The sequence below is a fragment of the Cyrtonyx montezumae genome, unplaced genomic scaffold (genome assembly GCF_038088225.1).
Source record: "Cyrtonyx montezumae isolate F1298 unplaced genomic scaffold, pur_monq_1.0 scaffold_17, whole genome shotgun sequence".
Taxonomy (NCBI): Eukaryota; Metazoa; Chordata; class Aves; order Galliformes; family Odontophoridae; genus Cyrtonyx; species Cyrtonyx montezumae.
This window is the reverse complement of record NW_027071903.1, coordinates 3,455,784-3,483,510: the sequence shown is the minus strand read 5'-3', so window position 1 is coordinate 3,483,510 and position 27,727 is coordinate 3,455,784. Positions and strand designations below refer to the sequence as shown.

The 27,727-nt window shown below is 36.5% G+C and overlaps 1 protein-coding gene across 1 annotated transcript in view; it reads right to left on the bottom strand.

Annotated features, from left to right (window-relative positions):
* ADAMTS18 (ADAM metallopeptidase with thrombospondin type 1 motif 18) overlaps positions 1-27,727 on the bottom strand; it is a 65,253-nt gene that overhangs the window by 20,128 nt on the left and 17,398 nt on the right. Inside the window, exons 4-16 of the mRNA XM_065734240.1 lie at positions 18,188-18,470; positions 15,852-16,051; positions 15,126-15,209; positions 14,120-14,279; positions 13,357-13,462; positions 10,465-10,602; positions 8,877-9,030; positions 8,334-8,429; positions 7,760-7,908; positions 3,056-3,228; positions 2,100-2,230; positions 1,821-1,944; positions 431-675 (exon numbers count right to left, since the gene is read on the bottom strand). Of these exons, the coding sequence (XP_065590312.1) occupies positions 431-675; positions 1,821-1,944; positions 2,100-2,230; positions 3,056-3,228; positions 7,760-7,908; positions 8,334-8,429; positions 8,877-9,030; positions 10,465-10,602; positions 13,357-13,462; positions 14,120-14,279; positions 15,126-15,209; positions 15,852-16,051; positions 18,188-18,470 (2,043 nt within the window). The remainder of the gene's footprint in view (positions 1-430; positions 676-1,820; positions 1,945-2,099; positions 2,231-3,055; positions 3,229-7,759; positions 7,909-8,333; positions 8,430-8,876; positions 9,031-10,464; positions 10,603-13,356; positions 13,463-14,119; positions 14,280-15,125; positions 15,210-15,851; positions 16,052-18,187; positions 18,471-27,727) is intronic.

Genomic DNA, 27,727 nt, shown 5'->3' with positions numbered 1-27,727 from the left:
ATCTGTGTCCCAAGGCAGATGTAAAAAGGCCTACATGCGCCTGCAGTTTCCAAGGCACTATTTGAAACTTATTTTTAAGCCTTCTAGCATAAGTTAGGTTTATTTTTTGCATCACTAGATTTTATAGTACACCACTTGTGAGATGTGCTTCTAATCTCTATCACCATTGTGCAGCAATGGAGAAATGACACTACATGCTATGTTCTATGCACCTTTCTTTTCAATGAATTTGTGACAGTTTTGTAAACTTCAGACCATGATGAACTGCTGAAAGGCCTTGCAATTTAGCATGACTACACAATTAAGACTGAATACTATCATGACTTAACACTATACTTTAATCTCTCTGAGAGCTACAGCACAGAGCTAAAGCTGTCGTTACTAATCCTGTAATAGACATCAAGGGAAGAATAAACAGAAGAAAGCTTACTTCAAAGACCAGCGTCTCATTAGTTGGTCCAGCTGCATACAGACTCTCTGGATGGTTAAATGAACGCTGATAATCAAAAACTGTTCCAGCAAAAGGAAACTTTCCTGGCCAATCAATTGTCCAGTCTCCTGTTAGATAATACTTTTTACTGAGATTGCGCACTGCGAGATAGCTGGTCGAGATCTGCATTTCATGGAGGTGTATGCTGCGTGCTCCTGCTGGAATAGTGACCACAGCATAGTAGTCTGAAATGAAAGAAGTAAAGCAACATTTTTCCAATTGTTGTACAGACAGAGAAGGCTCCTCCTTCTTGAGCCAATTTGAAAGCCACTGAAGACAGCTGTTCTGATCCACCAAAGTTACTCCATTTCCACAAGAAGAAACCCGTTCTGACTTCAACCCCACTATGCAGTCTGCAATCACAGTAACTCAAAGGTATTTCAATTCCAGGAATTTTTTTGCTACTGAAGACAAGAATAAGCAAGTTCACCTTAGAAAAATGCAGAATAGAATAAAGATGGTTCCACTGTAAATGTTTTACCACGTTTTCCCTGTATTTCCCTATAGTAGGGAAGGTCCTACTTCAGTCACAGACAATATTTTGAGGTCAGATGCACCAGGATACAGAGAGCCTCCAAAAGCCCCATATAACAGTGGATCACCCTGCTATGACCCATTTGTAATCCTGAGCATTTAAAAAACCTACCTCATTCTACAGTCAGTTGAGACAACACTGACAACCTCCAGCACTCACTGCACACAGCTCAGTACATCTTACTATAGTATTCACATACCTTACGATCATCAGTTAATGGATATGCAAAATACCCATGGGGGTAAATAAATATTTAATACTTCCATTTTACGCCTGATAAACTGAGGCACAGTGAGAGAATTTTACAGTAAACCTGCAACAGACCACTAAAGAACAGTCTTCATCCTAATGATTTGCTCATCCACTGAATCAACCAGATTGCTTTCAATCAATTTAATTTGAAAATGGGCATGGAAACATTGTCCTGTTTGGCCCTATGCTGTGTTTCATTTTTTATGATAAACATAATAGGACTTCCGTTGTCCCATTCCAGTCAGAATTGTTGACACACCTGCACAAATCCTAAAATATTTTTAAAAAGGAAATTCACACATTAAAGGAAAATGTTTTAAGATACAAGAGGAATGCCTGCAGATTAACTAACCAAGACTTATGATCATAGCTTTCTTGTTACCAAGAAACAGGAGAAATGTGAACTCTTCTCTCACTCTCCCTGTGATTTTCAGTTCACATCTGGACTTATCATCGCTGCCCTAATGAGCAAAGACTCATATGTATTACATGGGGATACAGCAGAGCGATGAGTTAATGATCACGTGGAACAGCTTTCCTTACCATTGGCTTTGTGCTGGATCAAGTATTGGCCTTTAAAGAACTTGCATGTTGAATTATCTCCTTTACAAACTCCACAAGCATCCAGTACAGCTTTGGAACCAAGTCCATGATCACACCCTACTTGCTGCAACCAAAAGGCAGAAGTGAAGGACTCAGACACAAGAGATTTGAAGAAACAGCTGCATTTTCTATAAGGGAATCAATTCCCCACTTATAAAAATACAAAATAAAATAAAAAATAACGAAAAAAAGACATTAGGAAACATATTTTTATCTTACTTCACAAATTCCATCAATGCAAACATCATATTTATTAGGAGAACACAAGGTTCCATCCTTCACTTTGCTGGACATTGCAAAGAAAAAGTCAAAGTCTTCAGCTGTGCAGTACAATTTACATCTATCTTCCTCTGAAGGGAAAAAAAAACACAAAAACAAAGAAGTATTAGCAGTATTAGCAAATATAGAATTTTTGGACCATTAAATTTGAAACAGCATCATTTTATGCTTTTATTCAGTTGGATTTTCAATTGTACTTAGCATTCCACTTTCTACAGAGGCAAGGCATCTGTAGCAGATTTGAGAAAGAGATCCTATTTTCAAGAGTGTAATGGAGGATACAGATGCAAAGTATTTACAAAATTAAGATGCGTACATTAAAAATAACAATTCCACAAAAGAAAAGAGATAGTAATCGATACCTGAACTTTATTAAGACCTCTTAGTAAAATATGATTTAAAAAAGAATGTATGCCAGTACATTATTTGTTTTTCTGATTCTTATGGGACTGTACCAGTAGAAAAATAAGAAGTTTGGTTTATGGTTAGACTTTGAGAACATTCCAAAGGAAAGAAGATTCTGGTAGTATTACTGTGGGAGTTCACATTTCCCATGCAGAAAAATTAACGGAATTTCTGTTGTTGTTTATTATTTTGGTTTTAGACTAAAATAGATGTAATATAAAATTAAAGAAAGGGGCAGCAATAGCTAGGGAGTCATGCTAAGGACAAAGATTTAAATTCTCAACCAAAATGAACTCTGCATGTTCATACAGATGGTATCACATAAGAGGACGGATTCAACTATGCTGGAAAGCAAACATACCTCAAATAAGCCAACTGAATTTCTGTTTGTTTACATCAGGGTGATATTTGCCTAAGGAATATGGATGAATTACAGCTGATAGCTGGCTTCCTGCAATTGCCTTTGTCCATCAAAGCTGTGCCATAATTACCTTCCACTTTAGTATATGGTTTCCATTTGTAGTACCATCCCCGGAATGGTTTGCTGTTGTATTCTGCACACTGCTGGGCACGGAAGTCCAAACTACTTGCTGGACATGGCTGATTATTGCAAAGCTCATAAATACGACTGGAACCTTGGCAGAATTTGCCGCCATACTGTGGTCTTAAAAAAAAAAAAGATAAGAAAAAATGTCATTGGCATCACCTACTTTTTGTGTGATTAGCATGTTATACACACGTTAACAGAGTAAATGAGAGGACAAACTGTCCTGGGGAATCAGTATTTCTTAAACAAACCTTTAACTTTCATAGGTGCTAAAACACAGCAAAGCAGTTGCCATGAATTGGATCACTGCAAACTCAGCAAAGATGCAAACATTTAATTAGTGAAAACATTGTTCACCTCTAGAATTTATAGGGCTTTATACTGGCTGATTTCAGTCTTTTTAAACAGCTATCCTTGCTCTGCTGTAATGCACAAATGAACACGTGCAAAAATTACCTATCACAATAGGAGTTAATAAAAGATAAAACAAAACTGATCAAATGAGAACAAAATAATCACATTTGATTGATTCTTTTCTTTTGTTTTGTGAAACATTTTTAAAAGCATTGTTTAAGAGACAAAGGAAGTAGGAAACTGCATAGTTGCCTCCTGTAGGATACCACTGACATTTGTGGATAACTTCAACTGTACGCCATAAGAATCATTTGTATGCGTGTGTGCATTTGTTACTACTTGATCCATGCACATAGCTGTGAGACAGGGTAAAAATGTAAGAACTGCACTTTTTAAAGTGACTGAAGGGTCTCATAAGCTGCTGAGAAATATACTCACTCACTTCTTTTATTCCCTCTAGATCTCCTAAGAATCCACTGATGTTATTTTTGCAGTTCCACTGCTCTCAGATATATATCTGCAAGCACTGAGCCAAGTCTTTAAAACCCAAAACTCTTAAGAACGCTGTGATATTATACTGTTTCTTGTATCAAGTTAAAAAAAAAAGTAACAATTCTGCACCTGCACACATTTATACTATGATATTTAAAAACTAGGAAGCACACATACGTGAAAAATTAGTTATGAGTTTTCAGTGGTTACCATGACCATATTACACACACATTAGAGAAAAAAATGAGAATAAAAGTATATGAGTTAATACAAGTACTTAGACAAACTATAAGTTCTTTAAAAACTATTACTAGTTAAGACAATTTTAAATATTAATACTATTAAATATATATTTAAATATAAAATATTGTATAGAGCTGATAGTAAAATATATACTTTTAACCCAGTAACCAAGCTGGAGCTTGGTTCTCATGTTTTGAGTCAGCTTGGAACACACACAATAGCTGAATTTTCCACAATTCTGGGTTACAAAACAGTTTCTCAAAAGTAGAGATGGAAACACTTTCCTACTCCGTTTAAAACTGGGTTGAAGCACCAGAGAAACATGCAGTGGAAGAAGCACTTAAACGGACCTTTCCTGTGGTCATCTCCTAACTACACTGATACCAGACAGAACAGCTGCAAAGGTCTTAAAAAGAGTCAGATTTTCTGTCCTGTGTGGCAGCAATTCACTCCTTGAAGGGCAGGATGTGAAATATTCATGAAGTCAGGGAGTATTTGTGTTGACTTTGCAACTGGGGGGAGCTTGCAGTTAAGTCAGCCAAGTGTTGGGTTCTGACTCAAGTCTCTACAGATTTTCTTTCCAGCTTCAGCACATGTATGATTTTTTGACCTCCTCTACCCCAGAGAACAAATCTGCTTTAGTGTACAGAAAAGAAGCAACCTTCTTCCAAGTAAATGCCACCAAATAAACAATAAAATGGAATTATTTATGGCTAGATCATGATTTCTAGCCACAGGGTTGCATTTGAGGATGGTATAAAATTCCACCAAACTTGCGAAACACTGCAACAGGCATTCTGTTCTCCAACCCTGTCACAGCAGTATCTTGATCTTACAGTACACTCTTATTACTGAAATTGCTGGCCAGAGGATTCATAGAAACATTTCCACCTTCCTTTTTTACACCAAGATGCCAGGAAGTGTAAAGTAATTCACAGGAAACTAGAGGGCTACAACAGCAAATTTCAAAGAAAAGGCTTATTATCCACTGATAAAATCATGCTTCTATTGATTGCCTTGTACCAATAGGTTTTGGCTTCAAGGCTAACAGAAGCAGAGTCTACAGTCCTCAAAGTCCTCAAAACAAACAGAGAGTATAAAGTCCTCAAAGAAATATGATCAAGGAAAACATTTCACACACAGGGAATTAAATTGAAATTTCTGGACTCCTGTTTTTTTCTCTGGTTTGTAATTATTTAAATTCAACTTCCTACTCTTACTACAACCACATTATGACGGTATCAAAAAGCTGGACAACAGTTCTCTGCATGTATTGAAAAGGTCTAAAATGTCTTTGACAATCACAGTTATGTGATTCATTTAAATCTCTCACTCTTTAGGTTCTCTCTCACCAAATGATTATTCAACCTATTTGTATCTTTGAAAAGTACCTTGATTGTCAAATGTGATGTATAAAAACCAGATCCATGAGTTTACAGTGGGACAATTTAGAGAAATATACTGATTTTAGCAAATCTTCATAGCCCTGTGTTCTACATGATGACCTCCATGCGAGTTTGTTATTACAAATTCAAACATAACTGAGGTGATCATTCAGAAGCCATATCCAGAGCTGTTTAGGTGTGGTAACGATGTACATCTTATAATCATCAAACAAAAGGAAACAGAATTGGTTGGATATCATTTTCAAGAGGTGAATTTCACAAACACAGATGAGATTTTCATAAGCAGCAGCCTGGAGCTACATTCCTCACCTGTCTTTAAGCTCTTAAGTAAGGTGTGTCACCACTGAAATCACTGGAAACCTAGAAATTTCCCTCAGTGGTCCTAAGTCAATTGTTCAGAAAAAAAATGGAGTACTAATCTTAAAAAAAAACCATGTTAGAGTCCAGTCCGTTCTTCAGAGATCCACACAGCCCCTGTCATAACCTCTTATACAAATACATATTGTTTGTTGTCATTCTCAGAATTTTGCTATCCAAAATCTTCTGTCAGGCATTTGAACAAAACAAACACTAGCTCCAACACAAACCTGGATTAGGAAAATTGAAATAAATATCTTACGTATGAAATAATATATATATATTGAAATGTATAAACATCTGAAATATATTTCAGAAGTTCAGAAAGAAAGGAATCATTATTCTTTGTTTATCTGTAGTTTTAGAAGTGAACAATGAACATTCAGTGGGCTATAAATCTTTCCATATGGTTTAACATTGAAAATGGATAGGATCATATTTCTAATGATTCTACTTGCATGTGAAAATTCTGTGAAATACAGTTACCTGAATATTCATTCACTGCTATACAGTGTTGTGTAGATGGCTTGTTTATAGTCCTTTAATTTAATCACTCTAAAACTGAGAGAGATTTGTAGTTTATTCTCTTTGCTATAACTGGATATACTCTACTGTAATAAAATTAAATTTTGTAGAGATACAGTCCAGTTCTGACATCTACTCTTATATCAGGTTTTACAGAAGTTAGGACAGATCACACTGAACACAAGTTATAAATTCAACATGTGATAGCCAGACATTTCAAAAAGTAGAGTTTCTGCATTAACATCATTTGAAATCATTATTAGTTATTACATTGAGCAAAAGTGAAACATTCCAACTAATGTTGAGAATGATCTGTTATAAATCTGCAAAGATTGACTGACTGAGGGTAACAAAGACTATTTCATCTAATTTACATTTTTGCATTCTCCTGTAACACAATATATGAAGCTTGGATATTACTACTGTAGCACTCTATAACAGGTATGAGGCTTCCTTACAGCCTCATATAAACCGTGTCAGGTTTTCTTTTTTTTTTTTTTTTTATTAGTGTAGTTTAAATGCTTTTTTTTACTGTGTGCAATGATAAATTCATACGTATATGCCTGTTAAAGTTGTGTATAACATAGTGAGATCTTTTTCTAGTAAGTTGCAGTAATTTGAGTACTTGGAAAAGATTTTGATCTGATAACATTTTATTTCTACTATGAAATAGTAGTATATGGGATAGTAGTATTTACAGCAATAAGACATTCACTAGAGGAACAAACCAGAAATGTTTTATGAGTTACCATACAAATCTATGGCTCTGAAACTTTATGACCTGTGAAGCATAAAAGAATACAAAGAACATGGCAGGCATACAAAGTCATCTGTCTACCACTATTTTGATATTGACTTGAAACATCTTTGGTTTATTACACAAGATGGTATGATCCCATTAGGAGTCTTTTAATAGCTTGTAAGAATTATTTCACTTACTCTTAAATTATTAAGTGTGAATGTGACTGTGTGGCATTTCTCTTCTGCAGCAGGTGTTTGATAAACTGCAGCGTGACACAATAAATTCAGAAAGTTGGGCTGTATAGATGTTACAGTGTTCTACAAGTCTTCACTCAGCCACTACTTTCTACCAGCAGAACATACATCTGTCCTTCAGCTACTGAGTGGTCTTACTGGACATGGAAAAAAGGCCTAAGAAGCATTTCACGCATATTATTTCTCCCAAGAAATGGACTATATTCTTTTTTAATAATTCTGTTTTAATAACATAAATAGTGTAAAAATAATACCTTTTCATATCTATGTCTTACTTTGGATTGTTGCAGTGTCTTTCTTGATATGTGACCCCACCTCCACAAGTCCGAGTACACTGTGACCACTCAGACCAGGCAGACCAGTGGCCATTTACAGGCTTGGGTCCATGATCACCATATTTGACACACTGTCCTCTTCGACACCACTGCCAAAAGAATGCCAAAAAATATCCCATCAGAGTTAGTGGTACCTAGTAGGTGCAAAACAAAAAAAAAAAAAAAAAGAAAAAAAAAGAAAAAAAAAGGGACATTTAAAAGCTCAAGTGCCTAATAAATCAAATGTTTCCAACTGAGATCCATGAGATAGTTCTCTGGATAACAATAACTCTGAAGTAGACATTGGTTAACACAACAGTATAAATAAGCAGCATCCTATAATTTATACAAGCTCTGAGTTTAAGATCTTTGAAGTACAAGTCTTCAAAATTGTTCTTTTTGAGAATATATTTTTGGGTAATCTTATACAAAAAAATCCACATTAAATGATGGTCTTGGGGCTGTCAGAACCCCAAAACCTCCCACCCTGTTTAAAAATTCTGCTAAAACATTTCGCCTTTTGTCACTCACTCACCATGTTTATACCACAAGCTGTTCCTTCTGCTGCTGGCATGAATTTTGTCTCACATCTATGACCCACTTTATGGCACCATAGAGATTTGCAGATATCCTGAAAAGAAAAAGAAAAAACTCATAATCCTTCATCACAAAGTTGAGACTTTGAGTTCCTTTTTTTTTTCTTACTTAACTCTATAAATCCTTACTAGACTTCCAAGTTAATGCATAGGGGGAAAACAAGAAACTTCCTCCTTTTGCCACCTCCCACATCCCATGAATATTTTCATCAAAGCTGTATTTCTTGCTCATTTCCTTAAGCATAGAGAAATAAGTATAAGCAGGCAAGGACTTGGGTCTTATGTATTCAACTGCACTTCTTATGACTCTTGGAAAGAACAAATTTTGCTTTGAAACTCCCCTGGAATGGTGATATCCCTTAAAGGAGGCCATAGCCTTCAAAGCACATTGCCAAGCAAGGTAAGGTAGATAAACAGCCCTAGCTCCAGAAACCTCAGTGTTATTTTTATGTATTTATAGTGACACAAATATCAGTAGGTACCTTTACAAAGCTAAGGTTGCACACTTTTGCTCTCATTCCAAATTGCCATTTGCACTGGGTGTCAGCATCATACATCTGGCCTGGCAGTTTGTCAGGGTATTTATACTGTCCGGTCTGCTTAGGTTCATCAATCAGGCAGGAAGCTTGAGCTGTACTATAATGAGAATGTATAATTATGACTATGATCTTTATATCAAAACAATCTGCTATGGAACAGTAAAAACAGTACAGCATACAGTACTTTTAAGTAGCTTTACAGTCACGTACTGAAATGAGAATATCTGGTTGCAGGAGCCAAAAGATCTCGACACATCTTGTTGGCAGCCTGACCTGAAAACTTTTGAGGAAGCAGGAATTTCCAGGCTTTGGAACTGTTGTGATAAGTTATCTTTATTTGCATGTAATTGAGACAAATTAATCTGTTCTGCTTCTCTCCTTAAGTGGGTTCCCAAAGTCAGGAATCAATGGAGACAACATAGATACTGGCTCATTTCACTTAATGTGGATTGACAAACAGAAGCCTGATGCAGCTTGTGTGCTTCGGGTTGGCTGGATCCAGCTAAATGCCAAAGGTACACTATGGTCTACTTTCTTTCCTTTATATATGCTTGAGAGACCATATAATTGGAAGGTTGCTCTGTGCTGGATATATCTTCAAAGTGTAAGTCTGTTGGACCATACTGTACAGTGGGGTGCTTACATCACTTTTTAATTTGAAATTCGTATAATCTGAATATGCTGCACCACTGGGGCAGGCAAAAATCAACAGAGCTCTTTTTTCTTTCCCCATTCACTGCTTTAAAATACTACATTAGAATTCAAGAATTAGATCCACAGAATGTTGGTGCTTGATTTTTACTTTAAGGAATTAACATCTAAAATGCCCTTATTGGATCTAGGTCTCAGTACCTGTTACACACCTTTGCATAATGATATGTTGCCTACATATGTATGACAAACTCAATAATAGGGAAGTTCTGCAGGAAAAGAGTGCAGTTCTGATGACATAAATTATAAACTAAAACACAGCTTGTTTAAAAGCATCACTGAATAATGCTAACACTCTGGAGAAATAAACAGCATCCTTCTCTCTTTTTCTTTTTATTCCAGGAGCAGAGCATGAAAATCTTTAAAATAAAAACTTAACCTAAAACTTGAAATTCATGGCATGAGCTAGATCAAGAGAGAAAATCTAGGGAGAAAGTCCACTAGTGTTAGTTTACATTTTGTAATGACTTTGGTACGACTGCGTCTGCTCTCTTTTGTGTTTACTTCCTGCTAATTCTCTAATAAACCTATCTGATGACAGGAATGCCTGGGAAGGAATGATATGCCATTAATTAGCATAGGATATTCATACAGGGTGAAATTTGTTCTTTTGAAATGAGGCAGGACAAAGGCACTTAAATACCATACCACCTATATGCTTCAAGAGTCCAAGTGTGAGAGCTCAAACAGTGCACTGGGTTGAGTACATTTTGAAAGAGGTACATTTCACACTTAAGTAATTTTTACGTCTGTTCAAAAGTTCAAGCCCAGTTAGTAAGATACATTCCCTGGCTCTGGCCCAGATTTACATCTGGCCTACCTGAGAAATTTGTTGAGATACTGCCTGCTGCATACAGACCAAGAAAATACTCCATTGTTTCCTGTGAGCGTGGGAGACATAATATTTCCCTCAGCTTTTCTACAAGGATTTCCTTCTCCATCATGAATCATACCAAAGCTGAAAAAGAGCCACACATACGAGTGAAAATGTTCATTAATCAGAAGCAAGAAACAACTTAAGGCAGGAGGAACACATTACAGGCAACACTTCTAAGACTGAAATCCACAGAGTTGAAAATAGACACAAACCACCACGAGAACAATGGTGATTATGAAACTAGCTCCATTATGTAGCATTCAGATTTTACTGCCTTCAGTCTAATTAGAAAAATATAATAATTTTTCAAGAATGACCCATATTGGTGATGAATAGGAGCTCTGTAGTGTGAGCCATGACAAGACAGTGGCATCTAATTACCAGCTGCAGACTGCATCAGGCGTTTTACATATAACCATTTCTTAACTTTTTCATGAAATCCTGCCTGTTTGTTTTTTCACAACTGCAACTGAAAGTTACTAACATCTGCTTTATGGTGCATCAAAAATGAGTGGATGCATTCATATAAAAATAACTACTGCACTTCGCCACCTTGTTGGACATTCCATAACAAGCCAACAGCTTACGGTACTTGGAATCAGCTGCCTCTCACTACTAATGATGTTGCTCTTTGAAGGAACAGTAAGGGGCAACAGAGAGAAGAAATCTACTATATCACCTTCTTCAATAAGCATATTCTGCAGATTAACAGACAAATTCCAAGTAATATCACTTTGAAAGAAAAATATTATAAGAAGTTCAAGTTAAAGCTATTATTCTTTGTTTACACTCTAGGCACACTATTTTCACATCTCCAAAATACTAAGTACCTTACAGGGAAGAAAAAAATCCGCCAACCAAACAAAAGAACTGCAGCTAATGAGTTGTGCAGATAATTGTGCTATAGAAATTACCCCAGAGCCACAATCATTACTAGTTAAGGATAGCATGTAGGTCCAACTGAGGAAAAAGTACATTGTATATAAAGAAGCATTTAGTAGTGTTAATAATAAGTAAGCAGTAATAAACACCACATTGAAAAGGACAAATTATGAGGGGCTAATGATTATAATAAATGTAATTGTCAAGCTTTGTTTCACTACTTAATATTTACTTATTGTATAGGACATCTGTGAATTTCAGTATGTTTTGAATAGAAATTTCATAATCTGCTACTTCAACATTTTAGTACACTGGAAACTTTATAAATGCAATGAGTGCATGTGCAGGGAATATCCAATTTACTGAGTTCTGTCCCCTATTATAAATCATTGCAGGCTCATCAGTTACTGAATGTGTTGCCATCAACTGTGGCTCCAAGCTTGCTAAAATATATGGCTCACTATAAATGGTCAAAAAACAGTCCCAAATAAGCTGATATTTTGTAATCCTTTATAAGATACAAGCTTTGTTCACATGCACTGAAGCCAAAGAATCCAGCTTTAATATCCACTGACATAATGGGCTCTGAACTCATAAACTGTTAAAACTTTCAGGTGAAGATACAAAGTACTGAAATAAAACCATAAAAAGTGTGTAACAAAGAGGTGTGTAACTTCCAAAGACACACAGTGAGCAAAATAAGAAAGCTCCAAGAAATGTCCTGTATGGATCATCTTGTCAGAAGTAATTTTTACCACAGTATGAACCTGCATTTATCACCACAGATCACTTGTTCTCCAACACAAACACAGCATCAGAGCACTCCTTAACCTGTTAGATAAACACTGATCAGTAGAGTTCCTGAATTGCACTGAAGTACCTCACACTTTAAGATGATGAAATTGAGTACTCTTCCCAAAGCTGTATTCTGCATACTGTGTGATTGCTAGGATTTCCTGGCAATAGTTTCAAGGACATTTTTCTTTCACAAATCTCTGTATCACAGAGGCCAAGTTCTGTCATTTTACACTTCACACTAGGTAGTCTCAGGAACTTGAACACAGGGTAACAAAGGCAGTTTGTATCTGGGGCAGATTTTCTCCAGAATGCAAGATGCATGTCATTACACAAGAGTATAAAAGTATACCAAACGTAATGTAAGAGTCAAAAGCAGTGGTGGAAAAGAAAATATATCAATGCTGAAGAAAAGAGGTTCCAAGTGTAATCTCTCAAAGTCAGTAGGAAGAAAACAAATAAGGAAAGAGATTAGTCAACTGAAGGGGGTAATTCTTGAAAAATGAGCTACAGGCATGATTCCCTAATACCGATCGAAGAGCATTAAAAATCTACTGAGGTCAGTGAAATTGCCTTAGTGTGGCAGGAGGATCAAGCCCTACACATTTTACATATTTGGTCCTACTGAATGCATTGGCTCTGTTCCCATGGACTTCACTAGTAGCTGGATTATTCTTTAATTCCTTGTTTCCCTTCAGATGCACAGAAACTTGTGAAAGGGTCACTCATGTAGACATTAGGTCATAGTATATACTGTAGAGCATATTTGTACAACGAAAACTAAATAGTCCTGATTCAGTCATGCAGAATCAGAAGGATTCATGCCTTGAGCAAACAGCAGAATACAGTAGCACTGCTTTTGAAAGATACTATGTGCAGAAATGTTGCTATTCAGAAAAGTGACCATAGGTCCACATTTTCTCTAAGCCTTGATTTCAGGTTTGTTCCACGTACAGAAGTGATGCCTCTATACTGCCAGGGGTTAGTCAGAATTCACAGAATCACAGAATCCTCGGGGTTGAAAGGTACCACCTCTAGTGATCATCTAGTCCAAATGCCCTGCTAAAGCAGATTCCCTAAAGTTACACAGGAAAGCATCCATTCATCTACAAGTTTAGCTATAGAAGGAGCAGGTGAGATTCCTGAAAAATAACTTACTTGTGTCCAGATTCATGAGCAATTGTAAAAGCCAGTCCAAGGCCTGTATCTTCATTAATGGTACAACTACGGTATTTGCTGCACATACCACTGATAGGTGCAAATCCTGAAAGAAGGAAACAGTAGAAAAGGTCATTCCTCTACAGAATGCTAAATACATGTATCATCTGCACTGATCTTAATCAGCCGTTCTATCGCAGTGCATAAAACTGCAAGATGGTTTTCTTCTTCACCAGATTTATTACAGAAAAATTAAAGCAGACTTTTATTTGACAATAAAGGAGATCTTGCATAAGAAGAAAATGCAAATCAAACCTAACTGTCCAAAATGTGTTTTATTGGCAAAGATCATTCTTTGCCCCTACATGTCTTTACTGCTCCTAAATAAGGGAGGAATCTCATTCACAAAGGGCAAGTAGTCACAAAATAAAAAACTATATATAATATAAATGAAGGTCAAAACAAATCAAATCAGAGTGGCTCAAAGATTTGTAAAATCCCAAGTATTTCTTGTAGAGGTGACAATCCAGAAGAATGCCTTCAGGTAGTTTATTTTGCCTTTTTTTTTTTTTTTGCTGATGCAGTAATCCTTGAAATCTTTTTCTTCTAGGTACTCCAAAGAAAACTATGTAGTAATAATACTGATCTTTCCTGTTCAACAAGTCTAACATTATATGCAAAAATAACTTTGCTTATTTTAAGACACTTCAGTCTCTATGAATGAAGATGCTGCTGTTGATATCCAGAAGTTTTCATGTCATACCTAAAGTATCACAGGGCTCATTTTTCCAAGAGCAGATATCAAAACCTGTAAGCAAGATGGCATGGTCATGGCGTTTTCCATTCTTCCCAACCAGAGCAGACTGCCATTGACAAAAGCTGTTCAGGGACTGGTCTGCATGGTGGTTGATCAGTAATCCACCCTGTAGGTAATACAAAGACACAGAAATAAGGTGCTTCCATCAGTACTTGAGAAAGATGACTGAAGGAAGAAGAGCTGGTTAGAGGAAAAGGGATTTTTTTGTGTATTTTTTCCTGTAAGTACTTACCTATTCCTGTAGTTACTGTTTGTGTGGATCAGTCAATGAATGAATATATTAGAATTATAGAATAAAACTGAAGCATTCCCCAGACATATAAATATTTTCAGAGTCAATAGTTGGAATTACAGCATACAAATACATTTGATTTCTAATAAAGCTGAATACTAAAACCTTTTCAACCTTGCAATTAATACGTGTGTATACTACTTTGGAGGACAAGTATTATCCAGGTAGATGAATCCCTCACAAATTTCTTTCCATTGGAAAGGTTCTTTCTTCTTCGCTTTCAGGGCCATTGCCAAAAAAGTTGGCTCTAGTTCCTCTTCTGCTATGTGCTGTCTACATTTTGTTGCTTTTTACTCCTTCATCCTTCTGATATCTGACTGGAGAGCTTAGTCCCAAACCTTCCTATCTATTTAAATAGTTCTTAATTAGATTTCACAGTACAGCTCTATCCAAAAAAATGCTAGAAACTGTTAAGTTTTATTTCAAGTTTCTAAAGAACATTTAAATGAAAATGAAGATTTAGTATTCAAAAAAAAAAAAAAAAGGAAAAAAGTGAAATGTAGAGAACATGCTTTTTGAGGGTTATTTTAGTTTTCCTCTCACATTTTAGCGTCATAACAAACTTCTAATGAAAGTTTACATACACAACATGGGAATATCCAATGCTCCCTGTGAACAGTATGTAACAAAATATACACCATAACAATTCTGACAACTTACAGGCTCTTGTTCCAAAAGGAGGAGGCTCACAACAATAATATTTATGTCACTTCCAATTGTTCCATCTTTAAACAGACTAGAAACCTGCAATGATTATTGAAGAAGAAATGTCAACTACATATAAAAAAAAACTTTTTTGAGTAGACTAGACATGTGTATTGAGTCATCACATTCAGCTTCAATACATTCAGTACATTAATGGAATTAGGATTAATCCAAACCCAGAATTATGCCCCAAAGCACTCTGATTACTCAAAAAACTTGAAATCCTTCTACTGATTCCAATGGGCTTTGTTCTGTCCTTGCTCTGTTAGATCAAGTCTAATCAATTTCAAGTTCTGCAGTACAAAACTAACAAACAAAGCCACAAACAAAAATATATTTATAGATTAATTATCCAATTTCTTAAAATAAATTTATAGTTTCTCTTTTTTGTTGTTTTTGTTTTGTTTTTAAGTGTCAAGGAGTGACATCAAACTGAACAGAGTAAGACATCCAAACATTTATATTCTTTAATGTTGCTAGAACTGTTAAAATCTAAAAACCTATTTTTAAAAAGCTTTTTGACCTAAGTAATACACTAGATGAGACCTGAAAAAGAGCTTGGGTAAGGTATGCATGCTCTTTTTGTTATCACCATTTGTCTAATGAAAGATATGAATCCGACATGACAATATTCTACAGGAGTAACATGTCATAACATAATCCAAGTACGTCAGATCTTACCATATTCATAACTGTTAATATATACGTTGTTACATTTTCCTTGCCATGTTTCTCCAACATTTTTTTATCCGCCACAACAAGAGTTTCAACATTTAGACTTCCATTTTTCTGAATTTTAGCAGACGATCTCCTGAACCTAGCAGAAGTCCCATATTCATCTGAACGAATATATGTCTCTTCTGTGGGTGGCTTAGGTGCATCTGAAAGGAAATAAAACTCAGTTTGGGGAAGGGTTCAGATCATTTCTGACCAGTTTTCGTCGGAAAAGGAAATAACAGAGATTTGGAGCCTTAGATTATTTTCACAGTATGGAATACATGAGTAGGAAGCTCTTGTATATTTATTAAGATCCGATTCCTTCTTCAGGATAGGATGATTAGGAGAAATTGATAGAATAAAATAGTAGCATCTGTGGCAAAAAGAGAAAGAAAAAAAAAGGAAAAAAGAAAACACAAAATTTGTAAACAGAATACCTACATTTGTCCTGTCCTGAGGTGTTTGGGATGTGCTACTTACATAGCAGGGTTCATAAAAAAGCTCCACAACAGATATCCACTACCAGCACAGAAAGGAAGCACACATCACGTAAGTAAGATTCTTGTATTCAAATTTACATGTCCTGTAGACTAATCTACAAGCAGCAGAGTTTTGCAGTTGGATTAGCTTCACTGCCACTAGGAGAACTTAAGCAGAAATATATTTCAAGCATAATCTACTGGCTACAGTCACTCACTTCTTATGAAAAGCCATACAGATTCTGAGGAGGAGTTTGAGAAATGACTAACTGGCTTTTCTAGCTCTTACAAATTCCTCCACACAGGATTTAAAAGATGGTGAGCTGGTCAAGCTACCTTTATGACACCAGAAGTGGCAGGATGCTTGTCCCTCCTACTGTTCAGCAAGCTTTGATTCATTCCTAGATCAGGATAAATTAACCTTGAATACAGGCAGTGGTAACAGCAGAGAACTGCCTCCTGTACTGCTGCACACTCGGTGCTTATGCATTTGTTTATTCAAGCTAAAATTTTCTATTCCAGGTGGCCAAACTAGATGTTCTCATTTAATGCAGGAACCAGCACTGTGTAAAAGCTAAGGAGGGCATGAATAATTCTGAATTTGGACAAGCAGTCACAGAGGATAGAGTAAATAAGGCATGAGACCACAGTGAACAATGCAAATAAAATAAAACACCACAGAGCAGATGAGCTATTGTAGCACCATTTGATTTGCTCTAAGCACTCAGCAGGAAAAACAGACAGGAAGGAAAGGTCTCCTGTATGTAATGAGGTTGCTTTGACCTACATCAGAATGCAAACATTTACAATTTGAATCATAGACTTGTACATCGGGCATTTGAGGCCTAACTTTCAACTCTAGGAAGAAAAGGACTTTTGAAGAAGCAGTCAATTTTTAAAATGCAATTTTCAGGCTACAAATAGACCTGAGTCTCAGACAGCCATCATTTCTACTGTCTCCTTTCTCATTCCTTCCCTTCCATTTGTTTTTTTTTTCCCTCTGTATTCCCTTTATGGCTTTTGGAAAAGGAACTTACTCAAGTAGGAAGTTGGAAGAATATAAATGGACCGACAATATCTTCAATACTGTGTACAATCCTAAATCCAAAAGACCCTTATTAAGAAACTCAATTCAGAAGGAGATCAGCTTTCAAAGAGAACCAATTGAATACTCTAAGTACACATATAGAGTCCAAGGGGACTCTAAAATGCTTAGAAATTTGGGGGCCTAATGAAAGACTCAGAATAGACCTTGGCAGGATATATTTTAAAACGTTTCTTAGGAAGTGGCTCCAAAATTTTATTTAAACAATTTACTTAAGAAGCTCTTTCTGAAGATCTCAGTTGCTGAAAATTTCAATATGAGATGGTGAGTTCTGAAAAATTTATTCCCCACCCTTCATAAATGAATGATTTTGAAGGCTTCTCCTGGCACCTTTAAGCCTAATTAATTGTATTTCCCCAAACTAACTGGGGACAGTTCAGAGACTATCTGTGCAAAAGCAGCAACATGAAACAGAACAGCTTACTGAGAACTATACAAACGTCAAAAAAAAAAACAAACACCAACAAAACCAAACCAAAACAGGCAAGGGATCTTTCAATCGAGGTAGAGAAAAAATAAACTAAACAGTGATTCTGATTGCCTAATAGATTATCAATTTAAAGGAAGAATCACATTTTCCGTATTTATTTCTCTCTATAGCCATACTGTTAAGAATTACTACAACCATATCACAAAGCTGACTATGAGCTGCAGGTATCACCACACATCCCTAAGTGCCACTAACTCAAACAAGGAGAGAAAGTTTCCTTACATACATTTCTTGCGACGTCCACAAAAATGTTGCTTTTGAAACCTTCCATGGTGGTAACCATTTGCTTGTGCACGATACTTGTGGTAAACGTGAGTTCTATGATGGCCAAGAGGAAAGGATTTGGGATTGGACTCTACTGTGTACCGGTGCACCTTTTCTTCTGCTGTTCGTTTATATAAGACATGAGGATGATGTCCAGCAGGTGATGTGTAGTTGTGCTCCTGTGCTAGCAGCTGAGGTAACGGAGATATAAGGAATTCGATCTTCCGTGTCCTTATCAAACCTGACTAAAAAGAAAAGCACCACAAATTAGAGAAAGATTGTCAAGGCTCACAAATGGAACATGCCATCTCTTAGAAATGATCTTCCAAAGCCTCTAGACATACTGAAAAGTGCTCCTCCACGTTAGGTTTACTTGAGATGTAATCTTGATAGTCCTCCTGATTAAATATACATTATTTCACTTTGAAGATGGCCACGTGTCATGTTTGGTAACACAGAAAACAAGAATGTTGTACCCCATTGTATTAGCACAGCACTCTCACGTTGTATTACAATTAACTTTTTAGGCAATATTAATCCTGGCATCAGGTTATTCTAAGTAGAAATCTAAGCACATTATGGTACAGTGGAGCAAAAATAAAGCTTCTACAAATTTTAGTACCATCATTCAGTGATCAACTCTCAACAACTTAATCAACGTAAAGCAGTTTACAATTTTTACCCTCATACAAAAAAAAAAACAACCATCAGTGAAATCAAGTATATTATCATTCACCTTCTTGAGCCCTAAAAGACTGAAGTATGGGAAATCTATGTTGTATTTTTCACATACTGTCTACACACAAAAATGCATATGTGATGAAGTGTTTCCAGGATCAGGGCCAGAGAAATGTGGGTGGCACGGAGGAAGTATTTCCATGCAGCTCATTAATCAGTTATGATTTTATTTCATTTCTTGGTTTTGTAAAACATGTAGTAATAAACACTCTTTTTTACAAAGTCAAAACCCAAGAAGTTTCATCAGGTAATTCTATTACATTATATAACTAATACTAATACAGATTTTTGTTTTGGATCAACGAAGCTCTACCACAAGCCAACACTCTCTTGCCAAAACTGACATCCCATGAGAACTAAATATCTCTAATGCTTCAGAAAAATATCTGCAGATAAACGAACACCAATTACAAACCATGTCCAACATCTTAAGTTCCAGCTCATGATTCTACCTCTTTTCTCAAAAGGCATTCTCTGAAATGTGCGTATTAAACAGGTACCATCTATTCACTTCTGAAATTGACACTTTTCTTTAGCCCAAACTCCTGCATCTAGAATGCCAGGGATATTCAAAAGAGAGCAAATTTTAATGCCTAATACAAGCCCTGTATTTCTTAAGGATTTTTTAAATGTTCTGCACTTTCACAACTGTCTCTCGTGAGGAAAACCCAACAGAAAATGTAAAGCAAAGGAAAATGAAAAAATACGTGTAAAATCTTCACATCTTTAACTGTCTACTAAGTCAATACTAAAACTGAATTTAAATTTATTCCAGTTAAAAATACATTTCAAAGACATACAAGTTCTCCATAGTCTATAGTCAGACATTACACACTCTTCAAAGAAATTTACTTCCGTTTTCCCGAATCAATTGCATCCTCCTCATACTCCCTGGTATTGAGTCCTAAAGAGACTACTCTTAAATTCACACTGTGCTCTCCCTTTTGACAACTTAAGTGATGCCATATTATTAACTGTCTAATTGTCTAATCGTCTCCTGAAAATTTGTATGAAAGTAAAAATAGACCATATTATGATTCACAATTTACCCCCTCTCCTTTCGTCAACACAAATTTGTCATAATACATCTGCATCTACTTGACATTCTAAATAAGGGCTAAAATTGCCTCTGTCGATAAAAGTGAGGCAGCATAGACAAGAATTTAGTTTGTCTGCTCACTGCAATAAGTTGGCATATTTCAAATGTCAATTCTCATTTGGTAATGGCAAAGTACTTTCCTGTAGGAAAGAAGACTAATATTTTAATCCTTGTGATGCCATTACACAATTTAAAAGTGGTTCTGAGAAGCAATCTTTAATCTGCTGAAGTACACTGGTAATAGTACAGTGCTATTTTTTTTCCTTCCTGCTGGAAAACAGAAATGTAGTAAGTCTGGTTTTTATTTCCCCATCTTAAAGGTTTCTACATCTGAAATTATTCCTGTAGGATTCATCTTGTGAATGAATCAAACCATATGGAACAAAAGTTTTTCTGCATTTTCCTATAAGAAACTATCACTGATGTATACCAACTTGCACCAAATGTAGCCCCAAATGTAATTTCTACATTTAACATCATAAAGGCAGATTAAGAACTGTGGGAGGGAAAAAAAAAAGTAGACTGAATTCTGGCGCAGTACTTGCATGCATATTGCTGCACCACTTCGTAAGCTCTAACTGAGTGACTTACTCATCTTTTTCCAGCAGGAATGATGCTGAGTCTCCCATAAAACTACTTTCCTTTGGGTCTTATATCAGACACATTCTCCAAAAGGTAACATACAGTCTTATTAAGATGTCAAGAAGAAAGGGGAAGTGCCATGCAGCTGTCTGGACACTCAGTCAACCATTTTCCATTTCTTACAGGTATGGGATGGTTTCAATGAATCACATTAATCTCTCTGGTAAATCAAAAGCAATGCTGAGAATGCTGACCTTCTGACAAAGGCACTCCTTTGGGCTGGTGCAAAGTGGGCACCTGGGGAGTAACTGCAACATACCTTTCTTATAGGTTCTTGAGTCCCTTAGATAAAGTAAAATGGTCTGTGACTGTGGTCACGTTGGCTAGAAACTATGCCAGCTGAGAAATACTGGAGAACTGAGGCAGGATAATAGCACAGAATCATCTTTTCTAACTTCGTACTGCCAATTAATTTCAGCTCCTTGAAGCAGACCAGTTTTTGGCTAGTCTGCACTCCTGGGCAGTGTCAGAGTGCTTGGATTTTTTCCTATACATACATGAAACATTACTGTAATCATCAGTTAGATGCAATACATTTCTCCAGCTCGAGCAGTTCAGTAGATGGACAAATACTGTCAAAATTGTGATGGAAATTTTAAGTATTAGGTATTCATACTGGCAGCATAGCTTTATGTACAAATGTGCTTTTCCTTGAAGTGGAAGTCAGTGATACCTTTCCATTAACTTTGATGGGTTTGGGACCCAGCAAGAAAAGGAACATATAGGTCCAACCCCCATTTTTTTCTTCAGATTCTCTGTACTCAGAACACTATGAAGGAAGCAGTATGGCAAAAATCAGATGTTTTTAACAAGTCTAGACAACACAACATGAAATTGACTGGGGAGTCCCTCTCTCCCAGCATAGCTATCACTAGCAATAACAGTGATTGTGACAATATGGTGGGAAGGAAGACCCAGGAGGACTGCTGAGTTGGAATCTGCTGTTCTCTTGTTCTTCCTTCAAAACACACATTTGCTATCTTTCTGTAAGAAATATTCTACACCGCTGGAAGGGAAACTGAAAGGAATATATGTTGATCTGTGTAGTAGCAAATTATTCAGAATCAATACATTTGAAGAACTTGTTTGCAGAAAAGATGAGGAAAAAATGAAAAGGCAACATTCTTCCCACTCTATGCATGATGAAATGTTAGCTCAGGTTTGGGCTAAAGAAACTTTCAGACAAGACTACATCTTCATAAAATTCCTAAATGTCAGGGGGTTATCACCAAGAAAAGGCACTTGCTCCATTTTCTTAGTACAGTTCGAAAGGAGGACAAATCTCAAAAAGAAGTTTAGAGACAGGAAATGATAAAATTTCAGCTTTAAGTTATTTTAATATTATGTTAGAAAAAAACCCTGAAGAATAAGGGGAATTCTTTGAACCACCAAATGTTCATCTTAGCTATTAAAAAACAGATAAATCTTCCACTGGTCTCAAACTCAGAGGAGCTTTGTTAGACAAAGGTAGAAAAATGTATGTTAGAGTGAGAATGTCTGTTTTTCATTCTGCCTTTAAATAGAACTGCAAATTGCTGCTTCCATTTGTCTTCCTCTGTGTTCTCAGACTTGGTGAACAACCTTGGTGCTTACCAGCCAGTAAATCTAATTCATTTGAATGTTTCAGTATCTCTAAGAACCAGACCCTCCATAAGAAATAAGCAGCACTGACAACGAGGGATACATCATGCAGAAGAACATTTCCAGAACTTCTACTTCTTTCCTGTATTCAAAAACAAAAAGAACAACAAGGAAAAAACCGACATTCTGAAATAGTAAGGAAACCCTTGTTCCAAACCAGAAGAGTCTCATGGCTGTCAGTTCTCTATTTGCATGTAAGGCCCTTTCATTAAATGCTAATAACACCAAATGTAACAGCTTGGCTACACAGGTAACGAAATAAAGAGTTTCATAATTGAGATGAAAAATCCAAGAAATTAGGTAAGAAGCATAAAGAAATGAAACTGAAAACTAAAATGTGAATAAATGAACTGCGCTGCCTCCGCTTATCAAAACTACTTAATACTGACTGATGCAAAATTGAATTATGGTTTGCATAAAGAGGAATATCTCCACTCAACTAAGTGGTAAAAAACTATCTAAGCAATATTACTCATTTCCAGAATGCATTATTCAATGTTATGAGCATGTAATAAAATTGTTAAAAAACACTCCATCATAACTGGTGGCCGCTAATACCACGGCCAAAGAAGTTAATGAATTCTATACCACTAGGTGGGCGTGCATGCAATCAAGATGAAAAATCTCTCAAAAAGGAAGAGTTAAATGTAGTTTCACACCCATTAAAATCGTTCCAAGCATTCATGCAAAGTTTTAAGAGATTTGACACAAGGCCAGTTGAAATTGGCATAAACCTTTACACAGACATCAGTGGACACTGATCCAAGACTTCTGTTGTGCTATTTTCCAACTGTCCAGCTCTTAGAAAACACATCATTGATTCAAACATCTTAACGAGAGTTACAGCACGTATCAGAGTATAGCTTCCATTTAAATAAAAGTGTAAAAGAAGAACTTTCTTGAAATAGACCGAATAAGAAAAGATGACTTAAGAAAGGTCATTTAAAAGCTGGTTATTTAAAATTACCTGAGGTCCACAATCAAAAGTTGCCTTTTATCTAGTATTCACATTACACTATTTTTGGAGTTATCTAATGTCACAACATCCTGGAGTTTTTTCTCATTCTTTTTGTAATGAAAACTCAGGAAATCATCTTAGCTGCAGTTCACTTTAATCAAAGCTAAAAATTCTTGTTGTCAGCCCTGAAGTGCTGCTAAGTTTTTGATCATTTAGCATCCCAAATGAAACACCAGAGACCTGCCTGCCACAATGGCTTCCCTTGCTGGAATGTGGGACTGCCCTCATTCAAATGTACATCCCTTGGCATTTCTATGCAAGATCATTTCCTGTTGTGGAATAATGAGCATGTTAGAAGCAGAAAGAGGATATGATGGAAATCCACAGATCATTAAGCTATTCACACAACTAAGAGTTACCAGCTAACAGCCATATATTGCCATAGGGCCCAGACTTGCCTCCAAAACTGGGCAAATGTCTGTTTTCAAAAACCAACATACCACACTGCATGACAGAAAAAGGGAGAGGTCCCCCAAAACACTTGTACTTGCAAAGACTCCACCAGGATGGTGGAGAGATGAGTCCTTTCCTTCAGGTTTTATAGGTGGACAATGGTGGTCTTCTCATGATGTACAGAGATGATCGTCATGTTTGAGATCAGTTCTCCATCCAATTCTGTACACCGTCCGAGGCAGATGGTGGCAAGCCAATCCTCACTAGAAACAAAGTAGCTGCTGAGAAACTGGGTTTATGAGCTCAGCATAATTTTTTTGTGTCTACATGGTATTTTGGAATGGAGATAGTTCTTGTCCAGCAGTTTGGAGAACAGCAAGGGTCATTTCAGATCCACTTCGAACGCATAGTCAGACCTGACGGTCCCCTATGCATACAGGAGCAGCCTGATACAAAATCTTCCTGTCTTGAGAGAAGTGCCAGTTGTTTAGAATGAGTTTTGGGTCGAGTCTTGAGAAGAGGGGTAGAGATACAGCTTTCTCATACCATGGAATTTTTGTTCCTTCAAAGCAAAGATGTTCAACCAATAAGAGTAGAATGTTGTTCAAAGCAATCCCACATCACGTAAGCAGTCTAAATAAATAAATATCTCTTTAGAGAATATGTAATGGAAGTAGACTCACCTCTTGGGATGGGTCAAATTGGTAGACTGAAAAACATGCAGGACTACAACCTTACTACAGTGATAAGCCAAATTATTTCCAAGAATTATAGCCAGCAGTATAGTACATAGTGACCTGGAATTAGAGATACCTGATATCACTGACTTTTTGAGAGATGGGTTACTGAGCACCTCTCAGGTTAGGGTCAAAATGGCAGTGCTCTGGAAACTATAATAAAAATAAGTAAATTAAGATGTGAAATTGGGTAGAAAAAAAACCAAAACAACTACATATCTGGCAATGCAGAATGAAGGAGCTGAATTGTAGCACGTGCAGCAGAGGTGAAAGGTATCTTTACCCTAGGGAAGCAGCACGAGCAAACAGTCAAACCTATGGCAGCATATCATGGTAATTAAAGAAGTGTCTTCACTCTCTGCTATGAGCTACAGCCTTCTGGGTTGTAGATGCAATGGGGACAGCAGCAGCTAACTGAGTAACAGGGACACAATCCATCATTTTCCAACAAAGAGTGGAACCACAGGCTGTTAAATGACCAAATGTTAGAGTGCTAAACATCCAGGAGCTTCTGTTGAACAGAACATTATCTCTGGACTGTAAGCATTTTCAGGGTGCATTTATACCAGTTTGGGAAATAAAATGTTCTGGGAAACCAGTGAGAATGGACTCTCATGAGGTTTCCAATAATACACAGGCATTACTGAAGTCAGAGATCCCACGAGTAAAACTCAGAGCGTTTTCATTTTTGATCCTATCCCAAACCAGGCAGCACAAAGTCATGCAAACATGCTAAACAAAAGAGAATTTAAATTAACTAAACTTTTCCCTAGCTTTTATGTTTGCCAAACAAATTCATCCATTCTTCAGGAAAGTATCAAGTCTGTACAAGGGCAGTTTCTAATGACAATCCCAGTCAGGCAAGTACAAATGTAATATTTCATAGGTCTCAGTCCTTGGCTAATGAGAGTAACCTCAGCAGACCTCTCCTGATTTCCACCAGACTGTAATATCTGGCTCTGTACCACAGCAAATGTTTAGGTTAAGTTAATGGACTTTATATGTACTGAAGTATTTTTATCAAAGAAGCGCTGGAATCACACTGGTTCCCTATTTCAACTTAAAAACTGTACAGCAGATCACATGTTCCTTTAGGTTCTAAATGAGTCATAGAATAACTCAGTTTACTTTGGTTTCTACATCATGTTAGATTTTCTTGCAAATGCAAAATGTTAGGAATTCTTAACAACAGAGCATTTTATTATCTAAGGATCTAACAGAAAGTAAGAAGTTGAAACTGAAATCTGAGTTAGTCATGAAAGACTACTCTGTGTGGCTGCTCAAAAGAAGTGCTATACAGAACTTTCAGCAATTACTAAAACAAGGTAACAAAATTGCATGTCTTTAATTATTCCTAAATGAACAAAGACAATGTTATCTCTGAATAGTGCCTTTGTATTTCTGCAGTTGACTAAACTTGTTTAAAACATCTTTACGCAATCTTCTGTCAGCATATGGCAAATAAGGAAATACTCCTATTTTTTCTCCATTGAAATTAACTGAACCACTCACATTGGTATTTAAATGTATTAAACTGGCACTTATTGCAGGGTAACAAGATATTCTAGAACTAACACAAATTGGATTGCTTAGCCGAAGATTAAATACATGCTCAAGTACCTGAGCTTTTTCATTTCTTGTGTTTAAAATCAAACAAAAAGCAAAAACAATAACAACAAAAAAAACCCTACATAATCAGGCATCTTAAATAGACAGAAGAAAAATACTACTGTAGTCTACAGCACCATGACACCATGGACAGAGTGTTAGATCTTTTCAAGTGCCAAAGGTTTGCCAAGCAGCACTCAAGATCACTTCATTAACAATTCCATCAGTATGGGTACTGAGTTTTTGGCTTGTTATAATGTTTCTGGAAAACAATTAGCTAAAACCAACAACTTGAATTAAGGCTTGGTGGCTGTACAAGCAGTTGGGGACTGCCTGTTTAAGCAAATCCCTGCAACTGCAAGATAAAATCTAGATGTTTTATTAGTTATGACAGTTCTAAAATCCATCACAAAGTAAACAGGAAACAGCAGGATTGTTTTATGAATACACTATGTTTTACTTTTCCTAAAAAGAGGCAGTCCATATTTGTCATGTGCTGTCTTACAGTTGATTAGTTACTTATGGCACACCAAGCGTAACAAACCAACAGGCCTCAGATGACAGCTTAGTTAGTCACCTAAACCAGCCTGCAACAAAGGTCATTGCTGCATCAGGACTTAAAGGAATCCTTTGCAGATGAGAGGAGCCCTACCTTCTGGAAACTTTGAAGCACAGAAGGCAAAGACCTCCTTGATCTCTCTGAGTGCCAACACAAAATAAAAGCACCATTTAGGTTACACTCAAATCTCTGAAATGTGACTTCAAGATATGTAGCTCATTAGCAAGAATTGTACTGCTCAAAGGACAAGGAGCAATGAAAATGCACTGGAAAGACTCTACTCCTTCATGTACAGCTAATCAATTTGATACTGGATTAACATATATTAATATTCTAGGGAAACTGTATGGCTTCTGAATGAATCTTCTGATCCTGCAATAAAGGCAAAACCAGAAAAATTATTTAAATAATAATGACACCAAAAATAGACTGCTTAAAGAAACAAACAAACAACAACAACAAATGATGATGATAGATAACTAAACCCAGCACTTGGAAATTCCTTTCCATAGGTACGTAGCATTAGCAGATGCTTGCTTGAGTGTTTCCGATCAGCAACATTCCTTCCTATCAGACATACAACTCCAAACGCTAAAAGTCATAAATCAGGCCTCACAGGAAACAATACTGTAAATTGTGAGATTTTGGAACATAATGTTGAAGCTCTTTGGTGTTTTGTTTGCTTTCTGATTTCTTGAACCACTTTGGATGGATCTTTAATTTTCATTTTTTATCTTTTTTTTTTTACTCTTTTATGGTTGTGTGTACGAGAATCATACTTAGTCTTTTTTTTTTTTTTTTTAGTGAAAACTCAGCTTTTCCTGTGATGCTAGGATTTTGGCAGCTAGTCCTTTCAGAAGAACTTTATGTATCATGAGTGAGAGTGGCAGACAAGCCTGAAAGAGACCCTGCTGAAGTTGCAGGCAAGAGACACAGAACACACTCAGACTGCACACCGCTAGCTGGTGGCAGACATTTCTCTCTACTCGGTGATTTACACTGACCACATCAAAGCCCCAGAGGGAATGCTCTAGACAGTGACAGTTTGCTACCCATGCCTACTTTTC